At 41.8% G+C, this 19,645-nt stretch overlaps 1 protein-coding gene across 3 annotated transcripts in view; it reads right to left on the reverse strand.

The window, feature by feature from the left end:
* Positions 1-19,645, reverse strand: part of PTPRR (protein tyrosine phosphatase receptor type R) — a 212,891-nt gene that overhangs the window by 26,855 nt on the left and 166,391 nt on the right. For all 3 annotated transcript variants that reach the window (XM_070622066.1, XM_070622067.1, XM_070622068.1), the window contains 4 exons: positions 14,354-14,540; positions 11,678-11,762; positions 5,261-5,340; positions 4,697-4,834 (listed from right to left, as the gene is read on the reverse strand). In XM_070622066.1, coding sequence (XP_070478167.1) covers positions 4,697-4,834; positions 5,261-5,340; positions 11,678-11,762; positions 14,354-14,540 — 490 coding nt within the window. The remainder of the gene's footprint in view (positions 1-4,696; positions 4,835-5,260; positions 5,341-11,677; positions 11,763-14,353; positions 14,541-19,645) is intronic.

Here is a 19,645-nt window from a genome sequence, read left to right on the forward strand (position 1 = left end):
GAACTCCACTACTCATTAATTTTGAGGTTTTAGGCAAATGGTTTAACCTCTCTGAGTTTCGGGTTTCTTGTCCGTAACGTAGGGACAGTAAAACCTGCTTTGTGGAGTAAGAGTGAAATTAGCTGAATTTACGGATGAACTATGCTTAGCACATACATGCAATAAACGGGCGTGGGTAGAAAGCGTCTTGCACAGCACACAGAGCATGATCGTCATTTATAGCTGCTTCCTTTCTTTCCTGGAAAGGGACAAGGCGCGGTGAGCGACCCCGGGCGGCCTGAGGACTTTAGACATGCACAGTCGCTTCTTGTCATTTTTGGACGCATCTAACTCCAGCTTTGCAGGTTTTGGCCACTGTGTCTTCCCCAGTGACGAAATAGTTCACGTAAAAAAGTTTGAACACTGTGTTTTCGATGTTCTCTTTCTTTCAAGAGCAACTCCTTTCTTCTTGAGATTCCTCTAAATTAAGGAACTCAAACTTACCAGCAATAAAATCTCTTCTCCTTTCTTCCAATATAAGATAACTAACTTCTCAGCTCTATTTAAAAAATTTTTTGTTGTTTATTCTTATTCTATAAAAAGTGAGTATGAGAATATTGGGATTACTAAGAGCTGGCAGTTATTCATTTATTTATTTATTAGAAAGGTTCATAAAAATACAAAGCCTGGGAATTTCTAAAGATAACTCCATCTTCGTTTTTTTTTTGAGGAAATGATTTTTGTCTATTCCAAACAATGACGCTTAACACAATTGAAAGTTGGCACATTCTTGGTAAACAGCATTTTCCGGGCAGTGTGAAGTCTACTGTGTATTTCTTTTGAGCCAGACTTCTCCATATCATTTTGATCTGTAAAATGTCAAAGTTTCCTCTCCAGTATTATATTTACATCTTGGGAGAGTCTGGTCAGAAAGAAATTTTTATTTTAATTTATGAGTGATCAACAATAAAAAATGTCAAGGTCTTTATTGCAATATTGGGGATTATGACTGGCCAAAGGAAAAGCATATAGCAAATTACACGTAGATAAATGTGTAACATAATATATTCGACTTTGATATTTCCAGAAGATATATTCCAGACATTTAAAAAGAAAAGAGGCTAAAAATAGTAAAAAACAAAACCAAAAACCACTCCAATTTCTGAATTATGCGGCCAAAAAGAAAAATAAAAACTTTGATCACCCTTTAATGTGGGTATTATTTCAAAAAGAAATTCTAGCTCTCAACAGATCCACTTGGCTCTCCTATGGAGAACGTGAATTCTGAGAACGGTCCCAAGAGGTCAGCTCCAAGGACGATGCCTGGAAAGGAAAGAGCGAGATGGCCTCTGCTCCTCTGCAGACTCAGAATGGAGCTCTGAGCACTGCCAGTGGGCCAGCTCAGCCTCACTTGGAAACACGTGTTTATCTCTTACGGCAGTTCTGTTAGAATGGCAGCCTTGGTCTTAGGGACAGAGGAGAAGAATTTCTGTCTCTTGGGGCCTTGGCACATTCGCCAGTTGCCCGTATCATCCTCATTGCACTTCAAAATATGTCGCACGTCCCTCAACCTCTAGACGATGCTTTCCGACTAACCAACACCTCAGCTTCTTCCGTCCTGGTGAAATCCTGATTCAAGAAGCTAAAGCAGTAAAGGTATATTTCTGACTTTTTCTATAAAAGAGAACAAGCATATCGCAAGAGTCGAGGATTGACATGCTCAAGTCAACAAAATTTATAGTTTAGCTTAGGTGGTTCCTACAACCCACTCTGTAACCTTGTGAGATATGGTTCCACGTGTGCTTTCCCAGGGTTAGTCCTTAATAAATATGCAACACTGACAAGTGAGTAATGTTTTCTGTGGATAATATTTATTTGTTTCAAAATGTTTATATAACTAGATAAATTACAGTGCTTTTTCTATGTTGATTGTACATGATTTTATTTTTAATTGAAGAAGAAATAGAATAAGTAACAATAGAATGAATGTGCTTTGAGAAAACACGTACACCCTGACAACCTATTCAGAAAATTATAACTGAAACCAAAGTGGGCAGAAGGAACGCATTCTGCTCAGATCCAGGAAATGTCGCTAAATCCTGCCTGAGCTCTGGCTCGTCAATTACTTGCTTTCATCCCTTTGTAGGTCTGTTTCTGCTGATTTTTGGCCCCTGTTGTCGCTATTGAGAAGCCATTCTTAGTCACTCTGGTTGTTAAAATTGTTTCTGTAGCGTTTTTCACATCCACAGATGTGTCTACTTGTGGATTTACTGTTACTTGTCCAGCCTAGGATTTATTGTGCTTTTCAAATCTGAGAACTCATGTCTTTCATCAGTTTTGGAAAATCCTAGCCATTATTTCCTCAAATAATACTTCTTTTTTTATATTCTCCTTTTTCTTCTTCTAAAACATCCACTAGACATATATTGGACATTTAAATAGTGTCCTCTATGTGTCAAACTCTCTTTCATATTTTTGGTCCTTTTGAGGTTCTAGCTAATTTCCTTAGTTCTATTTTTTAATCAGGTATTTGTTTATCCAGCTGTGTCCAGCCTGCCATTAAACCTGTCTAAGTGAGGTGGGTTTTTTTGGTTCATTTTGATGTCTATGTAACATTTATTACTAGGACACTTTAGTTTATTTTTGTCTTCCTAGTCTTTTCTGATAGTAACCTGTTCCTTTGTCAAGTTTTTTATTTTATATTTTGTGTGCTTCATTATGAAAAATACAGCCTACATTTATAGTTTCTATTATTTTAATTTCTTGCGGATCTGTTTCTACTGTTTGTTGCTTCTGATTTTTCCTTATGCTGTTTATTTACTTGCATGTCTCGTAATTTTGGCTTGCAAGCTTATGTTTGGCTGGGCTTTCTCTGTTGAAATTCTGGGAAGTATATGCAGAGAGTGTGCACATCCATCCGGCAAGTGTCTGCCTTTGTTTCTGTAAAGTGCCACAGGGCGTCTCCAACCGGGATTACTTTTTATACTGATCACTCCACTTGGCATTTCCTGGCTTTTGAATCCTAAATACTCAGGAGAACCTTTTGGTTCATCCCGTGGGAGCCCAGAGGCAGACAGACAACTTCCGGCCGCAGTCCTGCTGGGAGGCAGCTCATTTTCAGGTCCACCTTTCTCTGCAGGAGTCGTCCTACCCCTGACGTCAGGGAGGGTCTCAGCCCCAGCTCCTGGCTCCTGTGAGCCCCAAGCTCTGTCTCCGGTTCTCGAGTTCTCATTAAAACACAAAAACCCGTCATTCTCTGGTTTTATGCTTTTTGTTCAGTTTTTGACCGCTGGGATTTCCTTTACTTTGTCTTCTTCAAGCTCTGCTAAGCATACTATTTCATATTTTACTCAGGATGACTGGTTTGTAATGGGAGGTTTTTCGGGTTACCCAGCCTGCTGTATTACACAAGGTCTAGGGTATATATACACAGAGAGTATACCTTTTAAACCCGAAGAATCTTTTCCCACCATGAAGGAACAGTGTCACAGATATTAAACTATGGTGCAGGAATTATCAGTGGCTTCATATGTTGACTGGGAGTGGGCGAAACAGCTGAGAATATTAGGGGTTATTTTTACTATGCCACTTCAGGCTTTCATATAAGATTCATAGAAATGCATTTACTTAGTAAGCCATATACTTAATTAAGTATATAACTTCATCTACTGGCCAAAAACATATTGTTTTTTCCAGGATAAATTTCAGAAAAAAAATCCTTCATCTATTGTAGCAAAAAATGGAAGAAAACAACAAACTTTAAAAAACTGAAAGTTGCCATTTGTGAGCCTGGATTTGCTTGAGCAGCAGTAGGATCAAACTGCACTCAAGGGTTATAACTCCCCAAAGGGGTACAAGGACAGCTAGGCTTTCTGAAATTTCTGTCGTCATGACGAAGGTTGGGTAGTAATTTTCACAAGAAAACGAACACCAATGTGACTAAAGTCAGACTGTAAATTATCCCAATAAGATGCTCTAACATGTAAGCAGCACCCAGGACAGCATCCTTGGGAATTGCACGATTTCATTTTATGATGCAAAATACAGAATGCGTGTTCTGTCAGCTGGATCCTTAGAGGAGACCACTAGTGTGGAAACGGAGTCAAATTTTGTCTCTTTCTTGGATGCCTTGTTATGAAGATATGGAGAACGTTGGTTCGTGTTTGTATCTTCCTTCAAATCTCACTGTCTCTGAGACCGCCTGCCCCACGGGATGCTCTGGCTCCCTCCCTCTCCCATCCCTGATCCTCCCCACTCTTCCCCTATGGCATTTATCCCTTCTAATAGGCCATGTTTTATGAATTTTGTTGTCTTGTGTCTGTCTCCTCCCACTAGAGAGTTAAAATCGACCTAGGGCAGGAATCTCCGTGTGTTCTGTTTCCTAACATACTGGCAACAACTAAAGCTGTCCTGTCACATAGGAGGCACTCAAAAACTAGATGAGATATAAATGAATAAATTTTTATTCCCCACCTATAAATCCAAGTGCTAACTCATGGCCTCTCGTTTCCTTACAAAGACATGTGGGTGCAAATGGGACACGTGCATGCAATATATTGATTTATCTGAAAGAAAGTCGCTGCTCATAGAGCAACACCAATGGCCAGTTTTCAGAAGCATAAAGTGACCCAGCCTTTAAATCTGTTGTTAGGTATGTGGCAATTCCTTAGACAACATAGAAAATACGGAGTGTTCGGGACTTGGGTAAAGGTCATACCTCATTTTTTTCTTTGAGTTTTGTGATCATAACAATCACTGGACTGTCCTCTTGCCAAACCATCTGCCAGAAGTCGTTCACGGTGTTGATCATGGGGCCCTGCGTGGCGATGAACGCTTTCTCCTCGCCTCTGTAGCCCTAGTTTGAGTAAAGAGACAAAAATATTGGCTTTGAGGTTCACGTCTTGAGCTGAAAGGTGAAAGGTCTTTAGAACAAACAGCTCTGCTCCTCCCAAAGCGGCCCAGATCCCTCGGCTTCATTGATTCCAGCACCAGAGCTCATGCGGCTGTTCTCCTGGAATGTCAGCTTCTCATACGGTACTGAGGGTCCCAGTGCTCAGTCCTCCCAGAGCCCCCGTGTGGCGCCTGGAGCCGCCGACGCCCAGGAAGGGAAGATCACCACAGAGGACCCACTGCCAGTGTTGTACGACTAAGTAAATGAAAAACTTGCTAGTTATCAAGTTAAATCAAAATTAATCTGCTCTGAGGAAAAAAACTAAACCTGACAATTCTAAACAGTAAGTCGACATGCTTATCAGAAAGAAATGGACATGTAACTACTTACCCGAATATAATTAGCATTAATGTAGGTGCTCAAAGAATCAGTTACATTTTTTGGTCTTAAACACACTCTGCTGAGGGGATCTATAAAGAGAACAAGAAAGAATGTATTAAACAGCTGTACTCTTTCTCTCTCTCTTTTTTTTTTTTTCTGGTGAGGAAGATTGGCCCTGAGTGAAGATCTAGTGCCAATCTTCCTCTTTTTTTTTTTCTCCCCAAAGTCCCAGTACATAGTTGTGGATCCTAGCTGTCGGTCATTCTACTTCTTCTATGTGGGATGCCGCCACAGCATGGCTTGATGAGCTGTGTGTAGGTCTGCACCCAGGATCCAAACTGGCAAACCCCAGGCCACCTAAGCGGAGCACGCAAACTTAACTGCTCAGCCAGGGGGCGGCCCCTAGTTGTACTCTTTCTAAAGCTCCTTAGGGCACAGGCACCAGGACACACAGCCCTGTGAACTTACATCTCCACCATTTGGCAAGTATCGATGTTTGCCACGGGGCGTCTGTGTGTCTGTCTCGTGACCCATCGTGTTTACGGAGGGCACTGGGGCCACCTGACCCTTGTTCTTCACGCAGTCTCGCCCATAAGCCCCAGGGGATGGGTCTACACTTCTCGCTGTTGTTCGTGAGGTTTTGACTCTTGAGCCCATTTCTCATTTACGCTCCTTTTCTCGTTCTTTGGATTTGCAATTTCACCAGGTCTCTCTCCTCCGGACTCTCTCCTGTCCTGCCCGACAACAGACGCTCGGTCTGGACGAACCGTTCCTCCATTCAGAAGAAGCCGTCTGAAGTTACGACGTTCACTGACAGCGCGAATATCTGATATCAGATAGATGGTTACAGTGCTGGCAACATTGTCTAAATGCTAAAGTTACTTTCCATCAAGAGGTTGAAAGGCTCTTTGTGAGAAAATATGGAAGCTATTTTTGCCAACATTTACATAAGCGAATTGAGATCCCGTCATCCCTCTATGATCTCTCTAACTGGGTATTCTCTGAGCCTCTTGAGGGCGAGGCTGGGGATGTTTCATTCTCTCTCTGAGACCCGGTGTCTAGAGTGCTCCTACACACAGCAGACACTCTGCAAACGTCCACCGCGTTGATTTAAATCATCCTTCCGCTTTCCAGGGAGCTGGTTCTGAGGACTCCCCTCCGGCAGCTGCTCTCTGGCTCTTCTTCTCCAGACAGGTGAATCCCGAGAGCTTATCACCTACCCCTCGTCCACCACCCAGTCCTCCTCGTGTCCACGCCGATCCATCCTCGCCCCAGTCCTGCGCAGAGGTCGCCCTTGCTCCGGCCAGCACTGACTCTTTGATACTAGACCGGGTGAGCGCCTGGTGGCGTTTTCTTTCTCGTTCTCTCGATGGCATGAACGGCTCAAAGACCACCCAGCACGTCTCTCCTGTGGAGCCCTCTCCTCCCGGGGAGCCGAGCCACAGCACCCCGGTTCCCCTGCTCCCCTGCTCTTCTCTCAACGTCCTGCTTGTCTCATCTCACGTGGCTAACTCTAGGATTCAGCTTGGGCCTTGTCTACACTCACTTGAACCTGCCTTTCTGGATGATCAATTCATTCCCCTGACTGTAACCATCCCCTATAACCTCGAGGACCCCCGGACCCTCATCTTAGACCAGACCTCTCCCTCGGTTATACACCATGGTTTTCTGTTTGTTGTTTCCTTCTGGATAAACCTCAGTTTGTGAAGCTCCTCGTGCCCAGGGCTCCCTGAGAGCTTCTGGCATTCTTTGTCGGGTGTTTTCTGTTTCGTGGCTTTGCTGCCACAGCCAGAGCCCATGTGTCAAGACTAGTTGTCTTTCTGGACCTGACCCTCCACATCTATCACTCACATTCTGTCTGCTCGACCTCCTAACATGCTCTGGGCTCTGAGGCTCCCTCTTCCCACGGCCGCCTTCTCAGACCAGGCCTGAGCATCCCATCCGTCTCACTGTCTTCAAGCTGCTTCTTCTCCAATCCTTCCTTCTCAGGGCTGCTCAGGTTGTCTTTGTAAAACAAAATCTGGTCACATCACTTCCCTCCCTAAACGCCATCCATGGTCCTGACCGCCACAGCAGTTTTCCCAAACCGTTATCTGTAAATCATCTCTACTATAACATATAGAATTAGGTCACTGAACTTAGACAATAGACTGTCTTTAAAAAAGGAGTTCAGGGGCTGGCCTGGTGGTGTAGTGGTTAAGTTCATACGCTCTGCTTTCGTGGCCCAGGGTTCACTGATTCAGATCCGGGGTGTGGACCTACACACTGCTTATCAAGCCATGCTGTGGCAGGCGTCCCATATATAACGTAGATGAAGATGGGCACAGATGTTAGCTCAGAGCCACTCTTCCTCAGCAAAAAGAGGAGGATTGGCAGCAGACGTTAGCTCAGGGCTAACCTTCCTCAAAAGGAAAAAAAAAGAGTTCAGTCATCAAACAAATATGGTAAACACCGAATTAACCAAAGTTGAACCACATTTCTTCCACTGCAAGACTTCTTAGGGTCTTTCTTATGCTAAAGGACTTTGTGACTTTCAGAGAAGGTATTAGATATAAACGCATTGTCCACTGAGCTTATTTCAGTATGAACTGACAATGCAGACGGTGTAGAGCAGCACTGCCCAGTGAAACTTTCTGTGATAGTGGAAATGTTCTCCATCCGTGCCGTCCAGAATTGTAGCCACTAGCCATGTGTGCCTACTGAAATGTGGCTAGTACAGACTGGGGAACTTTTCTAGGCGTTTTTGACATATTATCATTTAATTCTCTCAACAGCCCTAGAGGGTAATATTATTAGCACTATTTTTAGGGATGAAGAAAGGATCGCATAGGAAGATTAAGCAGCCTGCCATAAATTGTAAATGTTTCTGCCAGGTGGGAAATCGTTTAACTCCAATATTTTCCTTTAGCCACACAACTTGTTGCCTTAGAGAGTGGCTCACTTATGTGCATATCTACTCTGTTACAGGTACTTAATATAATAAAACAGGAAACATAATTTAAATAGGAAACATCACCAGATTTTAACTTTTTAAATGTGAAATGATGGCCAGAGTAAATAGGATTCTTTAATTTTATCTACATTGTTTTATATTTGTATAAATAAATTGACTGCAATGGAAGAAATAAACGTAAAACTTATTATTATTCTTCATTTTTGTATAAATAATTTCATATTGATATATGATCAGTTTTTCCCATTGCTTTTGTGATTTAGGACGTAAACATGTTTTCATCACTAATATTTATTTATATTGCAAAATCACTTGATTAAATCGGACCTTAACACCTTGATCTACTACTTGGAGTGTCCTGAACAGGCTGACACTGTCCTTAGAGAAACTGCTATAATTTATTTGGTTCTCGGCCCTCCATATTTCTGCTGCAAAACGCTCTCCAAATTATGTAACCTCATTAACATGTACAAACTGGCAAGTTTTAAACTTGAGAGAGAGTTTATTGTGGGTTAAAACAATGAAACAATCCTGATATTTTAAATTGTAATCATTTACTGATTATTATTTCCTGTAGCGTTTCAAACTTATCCCATATTATAGCCTAAAATAAATCATAAAGAACAGCTTTGCATATTCGTTTGTCTTTTCTGACGATTTTCAGCCCACAGTGTGGTTTTTCCAAGCCACATTAACTAAATTACATTCCGTGCAACAGGGGCTGGGTGGGGCATTCAGGCTACAGACATTTTCAACAGAAAATCCATCATTTGCAACGTCAGCTATCAGCACAGGTGCCCGGGTTCAAGCGATCCACCCAGTTCTGGGAATGGAAAAGCTGACATAGGACTACGGAGCGGTTGTCTGATAGCATCTGGGCAGGAAACAGAGAAGACTGAGCTTTTGAATAATCCTAATAATTCCCAAATCCTTCTGAGATCAGATGGTTAAATATAATAATTGCAGTGGATGTATGTGCCCTAATTATGTTCAGTTAATTTTAGATGAAGAATCTTGAGAAAGAGACAGAGAGACAGAGAGAAACACCAGTCCTAACACGGCGCCCTCACGCCCTCCAGCCAGGGGTAGTTGGATAACTCTCAATAGTGACCTTAGGTAAACAGACTTAAGGACTCAGACCAGTTGAAAATATGCTACAGCGGAGTGACTTTAACAATGTTTCCAACTCCACCAGAGAGGGAAGCCCAAAAACACCATTGACGGCAATCCTCCTCATTACCGTAAGTGTGGAGAATTTGTTTGACTAGTGAATTAATGGACTGAAATATGAAGACTCTGCTCTTTCAATGTGGGTACTTTTTAAAAGGCTTTGTGGCTCCATCTTTCCAGAGTTGTTGCCTTGAAATATTTATGGATTTTGCCAAAACCCCAACTGTAACTGTTTGTTTAGTGATTGACACTGTTACTTCCTCTCTGAAGTGTTTTTGCCGCTCCAGCAGAATTAATTAATCCTCTCTATACTCCTGCACCGCTTGGCCGGGTCTCTATTCTGGCTCTTCCTACGTTGAGCATAATTACTCATCTAAGTGTCTCTACCTCCAGTCTGTGACCGCCTTCATCTTACAGACTGTTCCTTCCTTCTTTCTGGCTTCTGGCATCAGCTCGTTGCTTGACGTCAGTAAATTTCATTAGGCTAAATTCAGTTGTAAGACAGTGTACAGCCGTGTTTCTCAGAGTGTTGCCCTGGTGTTGTCCGTGTTAGAATCACTCGGTGTTGGCTGGAGGCACAGTTTCTCAGGCCCCAAAGCAGAGCCACTTAAACAGAGCCCTGGGGTGCGCCCAGCACCGTGGGATTCTAATCAGGACTCCAAGTCATTGTCACGCACAATGAAGTTTCCTGGTAGCAGCTTCATCGACATGATTCACATACCATTTAAAGTGAGCCATCGTTGGGGTTTGTTTCCTTTTTTTATTCACAGAGTTGTGCAACCATCAGCACAATCAATTTTATAACATTTTCTTTATCCAAAAAATAAAATCCATACCTCTAGCAGTCACTTCCCAAGCCTCCAACACTAGCCGACCACTAGCGCAGTTTCCGTCTCTATGGAGTTGCCCATCGGAACACTTCACATAAACGGAATTACACAGTACGAGGGTTTTTGGCTGGCTTCTTTCACTCAAGCTGATGTTTTCAAGGTTCACGCAGGCTGTAACATGCATCGGCACCTCACTCCTTTTATTGCTGAATAATATTCTGCTCTGTGGATATACCACATTGTGCCCATCCATTCATCAGTTGATGGATATTCTCGTTGTTTCCACTTTTAGGGTATTATGAATAGTGTTGTTACAAACTTTCATGTACAGCTTTTGTGGGAACACATGTTTTCATTTCTCTCGGGTACACACCTAGGAGCGGAATGTCCGGGTCCTGTAGTCACTCTCAGTTTCGCATTTTGAGGAACAGCTGGAGTGTTGCCCAGGTAGCCACACCACTTTACATCCACCGGCAACGTAAGAAGCTTCCAATTTCTCTACATTCTCGCCAACGCTTTCCGTTGGTTATCTTTTTTCTTCTAATCATGTGGATGTGAAGTAGTGTCTCATTGTGGTTGTGATTTCCCTGGTGGCTAATGACGTTGAGCATCTTCTCTTGTGCTCACTGGCCATTTGTATATCTTCTTTTTTCCACGAAGGTCACCTGCGTCAACGTGTCCACAGTCACGAGTTGCTCCTGTTAACTGCCACCAAGTCAAGCTCAGTGTGTATCTCCCATGGAGAAATGTCTATTCAAGTCCTTCGCCCATTTTTAAATTGGGTTATTTGTCTTTTTATAATTGAGTTGTAAGAGTTACTTATATATTCTACATATAAATCCCTTATTAAATGCATAATTTACAAATATTTTCTCCCATTTTGTGAATCATCTTCTTATTTTCTTAATAGTGTCCTTTGAAACACAAAACTTTTTGATCAAGTTCAATTTATCTATTTTTTTTCTCTTGTTGCTGTCCTTTTGGTGTCAATATCCAAGAAATCATTGTCTAATTCGAGGTTGTGAAGATTTACATCTGTTTTATACTAAGAGCTCCATAGTTTTAGCTCTTACATTTAGATCTCTGATCCATTTTGAACTAATTTTTGTATATAGTGTGAGTCAGGGTCCAACCTCATTTTTTTGCATGTGGATATCCAATTGTTTTGAAAAGACTGTCCTTTCTTCATTGAATTGTTTGATACCCTCCACGAAAGTCAATCGACCGTAATGTGTGGCACAACAAAGTTTTAGAACACGTGTCTACTGGAATTGCGAGCTGACCGTTATAGTAAGAGTGATACAGATAAAGCCATTAACCTCTGACCCCTTTAGTGATTATCAGTCTTGATATGTGTTTGCAACACCATTTTGGTGTGCTTTCGGAAATTGTGAGGATGGGAAAGGGTGAGGTGGGGGTGAATTGGGGAGGCCTGTGCTTTACAACACAAACTGTTTAATTCAAGAAACTTACTTGGCAAAATGGTCTTATAGCGATTTTTAGTTCCATGGCGTGGAATGTCAATTTCTTTGGGATCCACAAAGTTCATTGGTATTTCCTGCAAAAATAAATGATATCAAATTAGTGTATCTAATGCCGCCACAAGGAAAATCTTCACAGGGGGCCCTATGATCGAGAGCTGGGTTGGACTTCAAAGTCACTTATAAAACAACAGAGCAGCACCTCTGACTGACCAACACCTTTCCTTTTATAAACACACCAGCTGCACCCTGACAAGCTGGACTAAGAAACAGCTCTGTGTGCTAGAAAGGATTACTTTATATGTAGTCATTAAAGAGACATACGAAACTTTGGTTAGACTTTAAGAATCATGTTCTGACACAATTGCTAGGAATACATAAACAGGCAGCTAAAAAATTGATTTTTTAACAATGTATTCAAACTCCTTCAAATCTTTATGTAGGTTCAGTACCAAGAATTTCACTATGATGAATTCTCTCTTAACATTAATTGTGACTCTTTTCGGATTATTAAAACCTTCCTCCTCAAATGGTAAATATAAAGGGCATTTTTGTTGATTCAGTGATGACGATATGATGTTTTTTGTATTAAGAAATGGTTTAGAATTGTCCTGTTCCATTTGTGGTTGTAAATACAATATTTCTAGTGAAGGGCATCCAGACACTGCTCTCTTCCACTTAACAGGAATATAAATATTCTCATGCAGTCAGAGCATATGTCACATGCCTCAAATGCTCCGACAGGGAACAACTGGGGCAGAAGCGGCTCTGTGGAAACGTGTTAGACTACAAGGTGAGCGTCTGCCGCCGACGGGGGCAAAGACGCAACAAGCCAGCCTTCAGAGGGCCCAAACAAATATTGAAGGATTTGATCATAACAGATACTATGTTCTCTCACTTAAACTCTGCAAAGGATTGCTCAGATAAGGGTAATGTGAAATAAAATGACTTTTATCCCTAGAGCACATGAAGTAATATCTTTGTTACTTAAACTTTCTCCAACAGAAAATATTACTCAACAGCCTAATGTTCATTGAAGTGAAAGAAATTATCTACAAATTAATTTGAATTGTTCTAGTTTTCAGTCAATCTGAAAACGTGAGAAAAGCCTGACTGTATCATGAATTTGAAATTTGGTCTACAGGAGGAGTAGCTTACTTTTTTGAATATCCTTTCCCAAGTCTGTACTATTTTAGATATTTATGATACTCCAGCTAAATGTTATAAGTTCTCGGTTCCAAGTTACCAAAATAAGCAAAGTTGCTGAATGTTCCATAGAAACCCATGTTCACGTTTGATAATTTCAGACAGGTCGGTCTGTCTTGGCAAAGCCACAGGTTGGCAGCGTCTCTGCTGCTCCCCGCTCCTTCCCGTTTTCTGACACTTGTCTTCTTCCCGCTCTCTCTCTCCCCGGTGGTCCTCGTCGGCCTCATCCCTCCTTTCAGGGAAGTAGCTACGTGAAGGGCTCATCTTATAAAGACCTACCTGCGATTCTGGAGAATACTGAGGAACTTTGGCTACCTGTGTGCTCACTGACTGGGTCCTTTATCCCTCCAGGTGTCGTTGTCTTCATATATAGAAGACGACATGCTACAAAGTCTAATTTAAGCAACTTCTTGCCTGTATTTTACTTTGGACACATAATAACAGTTGATGAGTTTGGCAGATCTAACCCGCTGCTGGATTTTTCACAGTTAGGTGCTCGCTAATAAACTGAAATGACCCTACTGTGGTCAATTATTATATTCAACAGACATGGCTTAAGATGTACAGCTGATTTAAGATACAGAGTGTTTACAAAATGGACATTCCCTTGGGCAGCAATTGGACCTAAGAAGGTCTCATCTATCTCCTTGCTCTCTGGGTGGAAATGGTGTTCTCAAACATTAAGCTTCACCAGCAACACTGATGGGGCACCATCATTTTTAGCCGAAACTCTCCGTCATTTTTAGCCCACACTTGCTCTTCCCTTGTGCTCCTTATTTCATTAAAGGGTGCTCTAAGCACCCTGTTGCTCAAATCAAAAAATCGGGGTATCATCCTAGACTCCTTTTTCTTGGCTGCCTCATCCAATAAGCCCATTTCTTGTAGATTCCTATAGATTCTCCCTGTGTTCGCGGCTGCTCTCTTAGTTTACGTCACCATCACAGTTCCACAGGATTATCTCCAGTCTCCCAAACACCTCTTTCTAACGCCGACTCAACGGCAGATGGTGATCTCCTTAAACACAAGACAAAGTCCAAATTCTTAAATATGTATTACAACTTGGGTTATTTTTACGTCTCTGAGGCTCACCTTTTGTCACTTCCCACCTTAATTTCAACGCTCTAGTCAAACTGAGCAATTTAATTCCCGAAACAGTGACAGCAAGGCCGGTCCCTCTTCCTTGAATGCCCCCCTCTCTGCCCAGCTCCTCCTTGACCCTTCTTTGCCTGGCCAGCTGCTACACACTCTGCCTCCTCCTAGCTCTCACATTCTAGTCTGAATGCCTGTCCATGGCGGATGAGACGCAGGGCAGACCTAAGACCCTGCCCTTAACCTTTTGAACTGTAACCAATTGTTCACCATGAGCTGCTGGAGCGGAGGGCAGCGCCATTTTAGTGCCTGCCTCTAGTGCCCAGTATATCAAAATACCTATGGAAGAGTGAATAATACACAGCAGGCTCACCATGAATTCACTTTGGAGTAAATGGGAACTTGCCACGATGTCTCTCAGCTGTGACCTGGTGAGAATTCGGCTGGCTGACTGCAGGTACTCCATAGCTACCTTCTCCCGTGGGGTCGGTACAGCCACAAAGGGTTCCACGCTCCCCAAGCTGCTCATGTCCAAAGTAAGAGACACATTGGAGCCTCGTCTACAGTAGAGAAAAACGTTGTTAGGTTTAAACACCATGAATTATTTTGACTGTACAAATGTGTCTTTGTACATACACATAGTTCAGTGAGAACTTTTACAGAAAGAAGGACCAATTCTCCTTTTCTCTTATGGTACCATAATTGACCATAGCAACTATCTACAGTTTTTTTACAGGAAACTGACAGTGTTGTCATTGGAAATAGCTCTGAACTGAGAAAATGCACTATTATTTATTAATGGGTATACTTGGTACAGAAATAATAGGATGGTTAATGATATTAAGTGAAAATTTTAGGAAAAGTCAACATCGCATTTGAATTGAGCAATCGGATGTAACACAAATCACCTTTATTTATGTTATGTCTGAGAGTCTAGTGAATAAGTCACAGAGCCACCTAGTATTTTTGACATCAATATACTGTACTCATGATTTTTTGGACCCAGGAAGCTCAAAGGAAAAAAACAATCTCTTTATTTTAGTTCAAATTATTCCCATTGAAATAGAATTCAAAAGCTTAAAATATATTTTTTATAACTTCTAGATGAGTCCCTAAGAAATAGCTTTTGTATCCACCATTTATGTATGTATGCATATATGTGTGTATTTGCATATGTATGTTTGTGTTTATTTAATTCTGTGATAAACTTATAAGGGATCATAAAGATCACAGACTCTTACACTAAATTACAATTTATCTTTCCTCTGTAAGTTCCCTCCTCTTCTTGGGAGGGGAGCGGGGCTCCTCTGACTTACAAAGACCCCTTGTGTCCTGGATGGAGGTGTGAGTGTCTCTTACAGTAACGTTAGCTGTGTGGAACCAAGGAGTAACTATAAAGTGGCATGTGCAAGTCTGAGGATCAAAGTCGGAGACTGTGTTTTCTAGAACTGTCACATCTGAGGGGCCTGAGGTATGTGTCAGGTGATCAAATACGGCACCAGGTGGTTGGTGTCCCGAGGAAATGGAGAGCAGGGAAATACAGGTCAAAACGAATGTAAGTAAGACAGCAAGATCAGAGACAGGCCCTGCATAGGACTTCATTTGGATGGTGTCTTACGTGCTTATTGTGGAGGACTCACCAGGAAGCATTCAAGTGGCTAGAGCTTAATTTTAAACAATGGAAAACTATTGGAACATACAACAAAAAAACCCATTGAACAAGAACTTCTCAGTTCTTTCCTCCTATGAATCTCCCTCTGGCTGCAGCTTTGGGCCATTCCATAGTTTGATATGTAATGCTATATCATTTTTGTTAATTTCTAAATGGTTTGTAGTTGTAGTTTTAATTCAAGCCCTAACTTGTTTGCCCATTTATTTTCCTTATTAATTTCTAGTTATAGCACATGGAAGTCAGAGAACAGCTGGTCTTCTAATCTTTGGAATTTCTTGACTCTTTCTTTGAGACAAATACTATTATGAATTTTTCTAAATATTTCATAGCTGCTTTTGCTGGGAACTAGTTTGGTTACTTACTATGTAGCTATTGAAACATATACACACACACAAATATATATCACCTTATTTATTATATTATTTTATATTATCAAAGATATTATTCTAATCTTTTGTTTCCTTACTTTTTTCCTACTGGATTTGTCAAAGCGTGAGATATGTGAGTCTTCCATAATAACTGTATGTTATTTTTCCTTATATTTGTAACAGTTTACTTTATATATTTTATTATTTATTTATTTTTGCTGAGGATTCATCTGAGCTGACGTCTGTTGCCAATGTTCCTCTTTTTGTATGTGAGCCACCACCACAGCAGGGCCACTGACAAAGTGTTGTAGGTCAGCACCCAGGCACCAAACCCGGGCCACCAAGGCAGAGCACTGAGTCTAACCACTAGGCCACAGGGCTGGCCCTCCTTTATACATTGTGGACATTGTATTATTTGAAGAAATTCGTAACTTTACCTTTTCTGTAAATTTTATCAATATTAAATACTTTCCCCTTAATTTTACGTCTGGATTCACATCTGACTTTTAAAAAATATTAATATTGACATACTATTTTTTTGGCATGTTCTCGAAAAAGCTTTTCTAGTCTGTATGATTATTTTTGACTCTTTGGATCACTGCTTTAGGGATTAGGGGATGGCATTCTGATACCCCGTAAACCATCACTGATCTGATGAAGGGATGTTTGTCCCCCGTCCCTTTTTCTGGTGGCTGTTGGTGGTGATCAGCAGGGCTGTGTGTTGAGTATGAGGTAAACAGTTGTGGGGGAGCAGAGAACGGTTCTACTTTCAGGACAAGAGTTTTAATCTATTTTTAGTGGGAAAGCAGTTTTTCGAGTTTCTCAATCTGGTTTTTTTGGCCTTTAAATGGGCAGAAATTCCTTCTTGGTTCTGATAATAGGTTGTCTATTGGTCTTAGTTTTTGGTGTATTTGGAAGAATTTGGCTTTTGCTGGTTTCATAGATATTTTAGTAAGGAGCCGGGAGAGGCTGCTTAGGGGACTGCTCATCAGTTCATTGCTCCATTCAGTCCATGTTCAGGCCCGAGAGACGGAAGTCTCCGCGCTCTGCCTGCTGAGTGACACCTAGGGCCACAGTGGCTCAGCAGCAGGCCAACCTCTTCCATCCAGAGTGCTCAGAGCGGATGCACGGGCCAAGAGGCCTCGAGGGTAAAAGTGTGACAGATAAACTTTCGGTGCAGGGCTGTTTCAGAGAGGGAGCCTGGCAGGAGGAAAAGTGGGAGCAGGAAATGATGCAGCAACTTTGAGAAATGGCCTGTAAGCAGTTTGAGCTGGAGTTCAGTTGTACAAAAACGCATTCTGGAATTGGGGGTGGGTTCTGTGGGAGAGATGAAAGAAGCAGGAGTCACAGGAACTATCAGACTACGGAGAGCCTGGCCACATCCAGAAATGGGAGAATTCAGAACATCAGAGGGAACCGGCTTCTGCTCTGGGTGCCCACAGCACACCCCACCCAGGCCCGAGAGCAAGGCCTCTGCAAGTCCCCACCAAGGCCCATTTAATCCAGGGAGCCAGTCGTCCTCCGAGGCTCCTCTGATGATCTGGGAACCACAGAAGCATTTTCACCGAAACTGACTTCGTAAGGAAGAAGGACTTTCGTCGGAAGGGAAGGAGGAAGGAAACTCACATTTATTAAACATCTGCCAAGCTCCATTCTAAGCACTTTCACACCTGGCATCTCAGTCCCCACGGCAGCCACCTGAGGTTCCACTTCCCTCATCGAACGGTGAAGAAAGAACTAATTTAGAAACACAGTGGGGGAGCAAGGACTCAATCAAGTTACGATAGAAACCCAAGCTCCCTCCGCTTTGCCACCCAAAAGCAAGGGTGTGCTGGATGGGTTTTGTCAGACTCCTCAGTGCCCCACGTGGAGTCGGGGTCACTTGTTGGGGGAAGAGATTACTGAAGTGTCAAGTGGAGGGAGCACTGCATTCAGGGCGTGAACTCAACCTTCGGTCACTCTGGCCTGCCTCTCCCACGGCCTCAGGGTGGACCTTTAGTCAGGCTAATGAGCCTCGTTGCATCTCAGTTCCCTCTTCTTCTGTGAAATGGATAATAAAGTGCACCCACTTCAGAGGGTTGTCACAATGATTGATCAAATAGTGTCAGTAAACTGCTCACAAAAAGCATTGACTGGCTGTTATTAATTTGGGTCGTAATGAATAAAGTCGCACAAAGTTTCGCCTTCTGCTTTTCTAAGGGATCTATTTTAAGAGATCTTCACCAAAATTCAAAAACTGTCTACACTGAGATTAACGTTAACGTTTTAAAATCAATGGATCGTATCTACATATTTGTCGCTAAAGAAAAATACATCCTTCTTGATAACCTATTTATCTGGAAATTTCCCTTTATTACAGCAAAGCCATTTCCCCTGAACCCTAAACAATTCCAGGACACTTCCCCTCCACACCTCAGGCAATGTCTCAAAGTTCCATCGTGGAGTTAAATTTTCACAAGCCATTGACTTTTCCACAAAACAGCCCTTACAGTGGCAGGTATCCCCTATTCTGGCTGTGAAATACTACCTTAGGGTGGCATTAACTTGGAAAAATCTCCGCTTTTGTTAATTCTTCTTTTTAAGAAGTGAACAATGTTTAGGTTACTTGGAATACAGTGGAATTAGGAAATAGAATCAGTAGAATCAGTGTAAGAATTTGTGCCCTTCTTAGTTGTGTCTCGTGCCTGGAGAGAAGAGATTAAATACACATCCATATATATTTTGCAGTGTTAATTTTCTCATTATAAAAGTTCATTGTAGAAAATTTGTAAAATTTAGAAGTTTTAAAAAAGGTATTAAAATCACTCAGAGTCACATGAACTTCACTAGAATTTAAATTGACTTCTAATTTTGCTATTTTGCAGGGGTAATGGCAGGGGTAACAGCAGGTGTAATGGCAGGGGTAACGGCAGGGGTAACGGCAGGTGTAATGGCAGGTGTAACGGCAGGTGTAACGGCAGGTGTAATGGCAGGTGTAATGGCAGGTGTAACGGCAGGGGTAACGGCAGGTGCAATGGCAGGTGTAACGGCAGGTGTAATGGCAGGTGTAATGGCAGGGGTAACGGCAGGGGTAACGGCAGGGGTAATGGCAGGGGTAATGGCAGGGGTAACGGCAGTGACTCACGGTCTAACCTTTATGCTTTGGTTAGAGACAATGTGAACAGCTTTCACATGACTATTGCTCATTTGTTTGTCCTTCTCTTTGAGAGTTGTCTATTGATGCTCTTTCCTAATATTTACATTATGGCATTAGCGTATTTATTTTGATTACTATGAAATATAAGATAATTACTTCTCAGACATATCTGCTGCATAGATACAGTTTACAGTTGCCTTAAAATACTAAGGATTTTTAAAAAGTCATATTTACATTCAGTCAAACATATCAATCTTTTCTTTTGTGGTTTCTTGCATTGCTTTAATACACAGAGATTCATCTAGAAGTTTAGATTTTTTTTAAGAGTTAATCTTTTAATCTATTTGAATTTATTTTGGGGTATGGTAAAGGTGAGACTCATCTAGGTTTTTTCCCCCCCAAATAGGTTATCAATTGTTTCTAACACAATTTACTGAATAAGGTAGTGAAGGGATGTGTTTTATAAACATGGGAATATTAGGTTTTTAA

This window comes from Equus przewalskii, chromosome 5, assembly GCF_037783145.1.
Source record: "Equus przewalskii isolate Varuska chromosome 5, EquPr2, whole genome shotgun sequence".
Classification (NCBI taxonomy): Eukaryota; Metazoa; Chordata; class Mammalia; order Perissodactyla; family Equidae; genus Equus; species Equus przewalskii.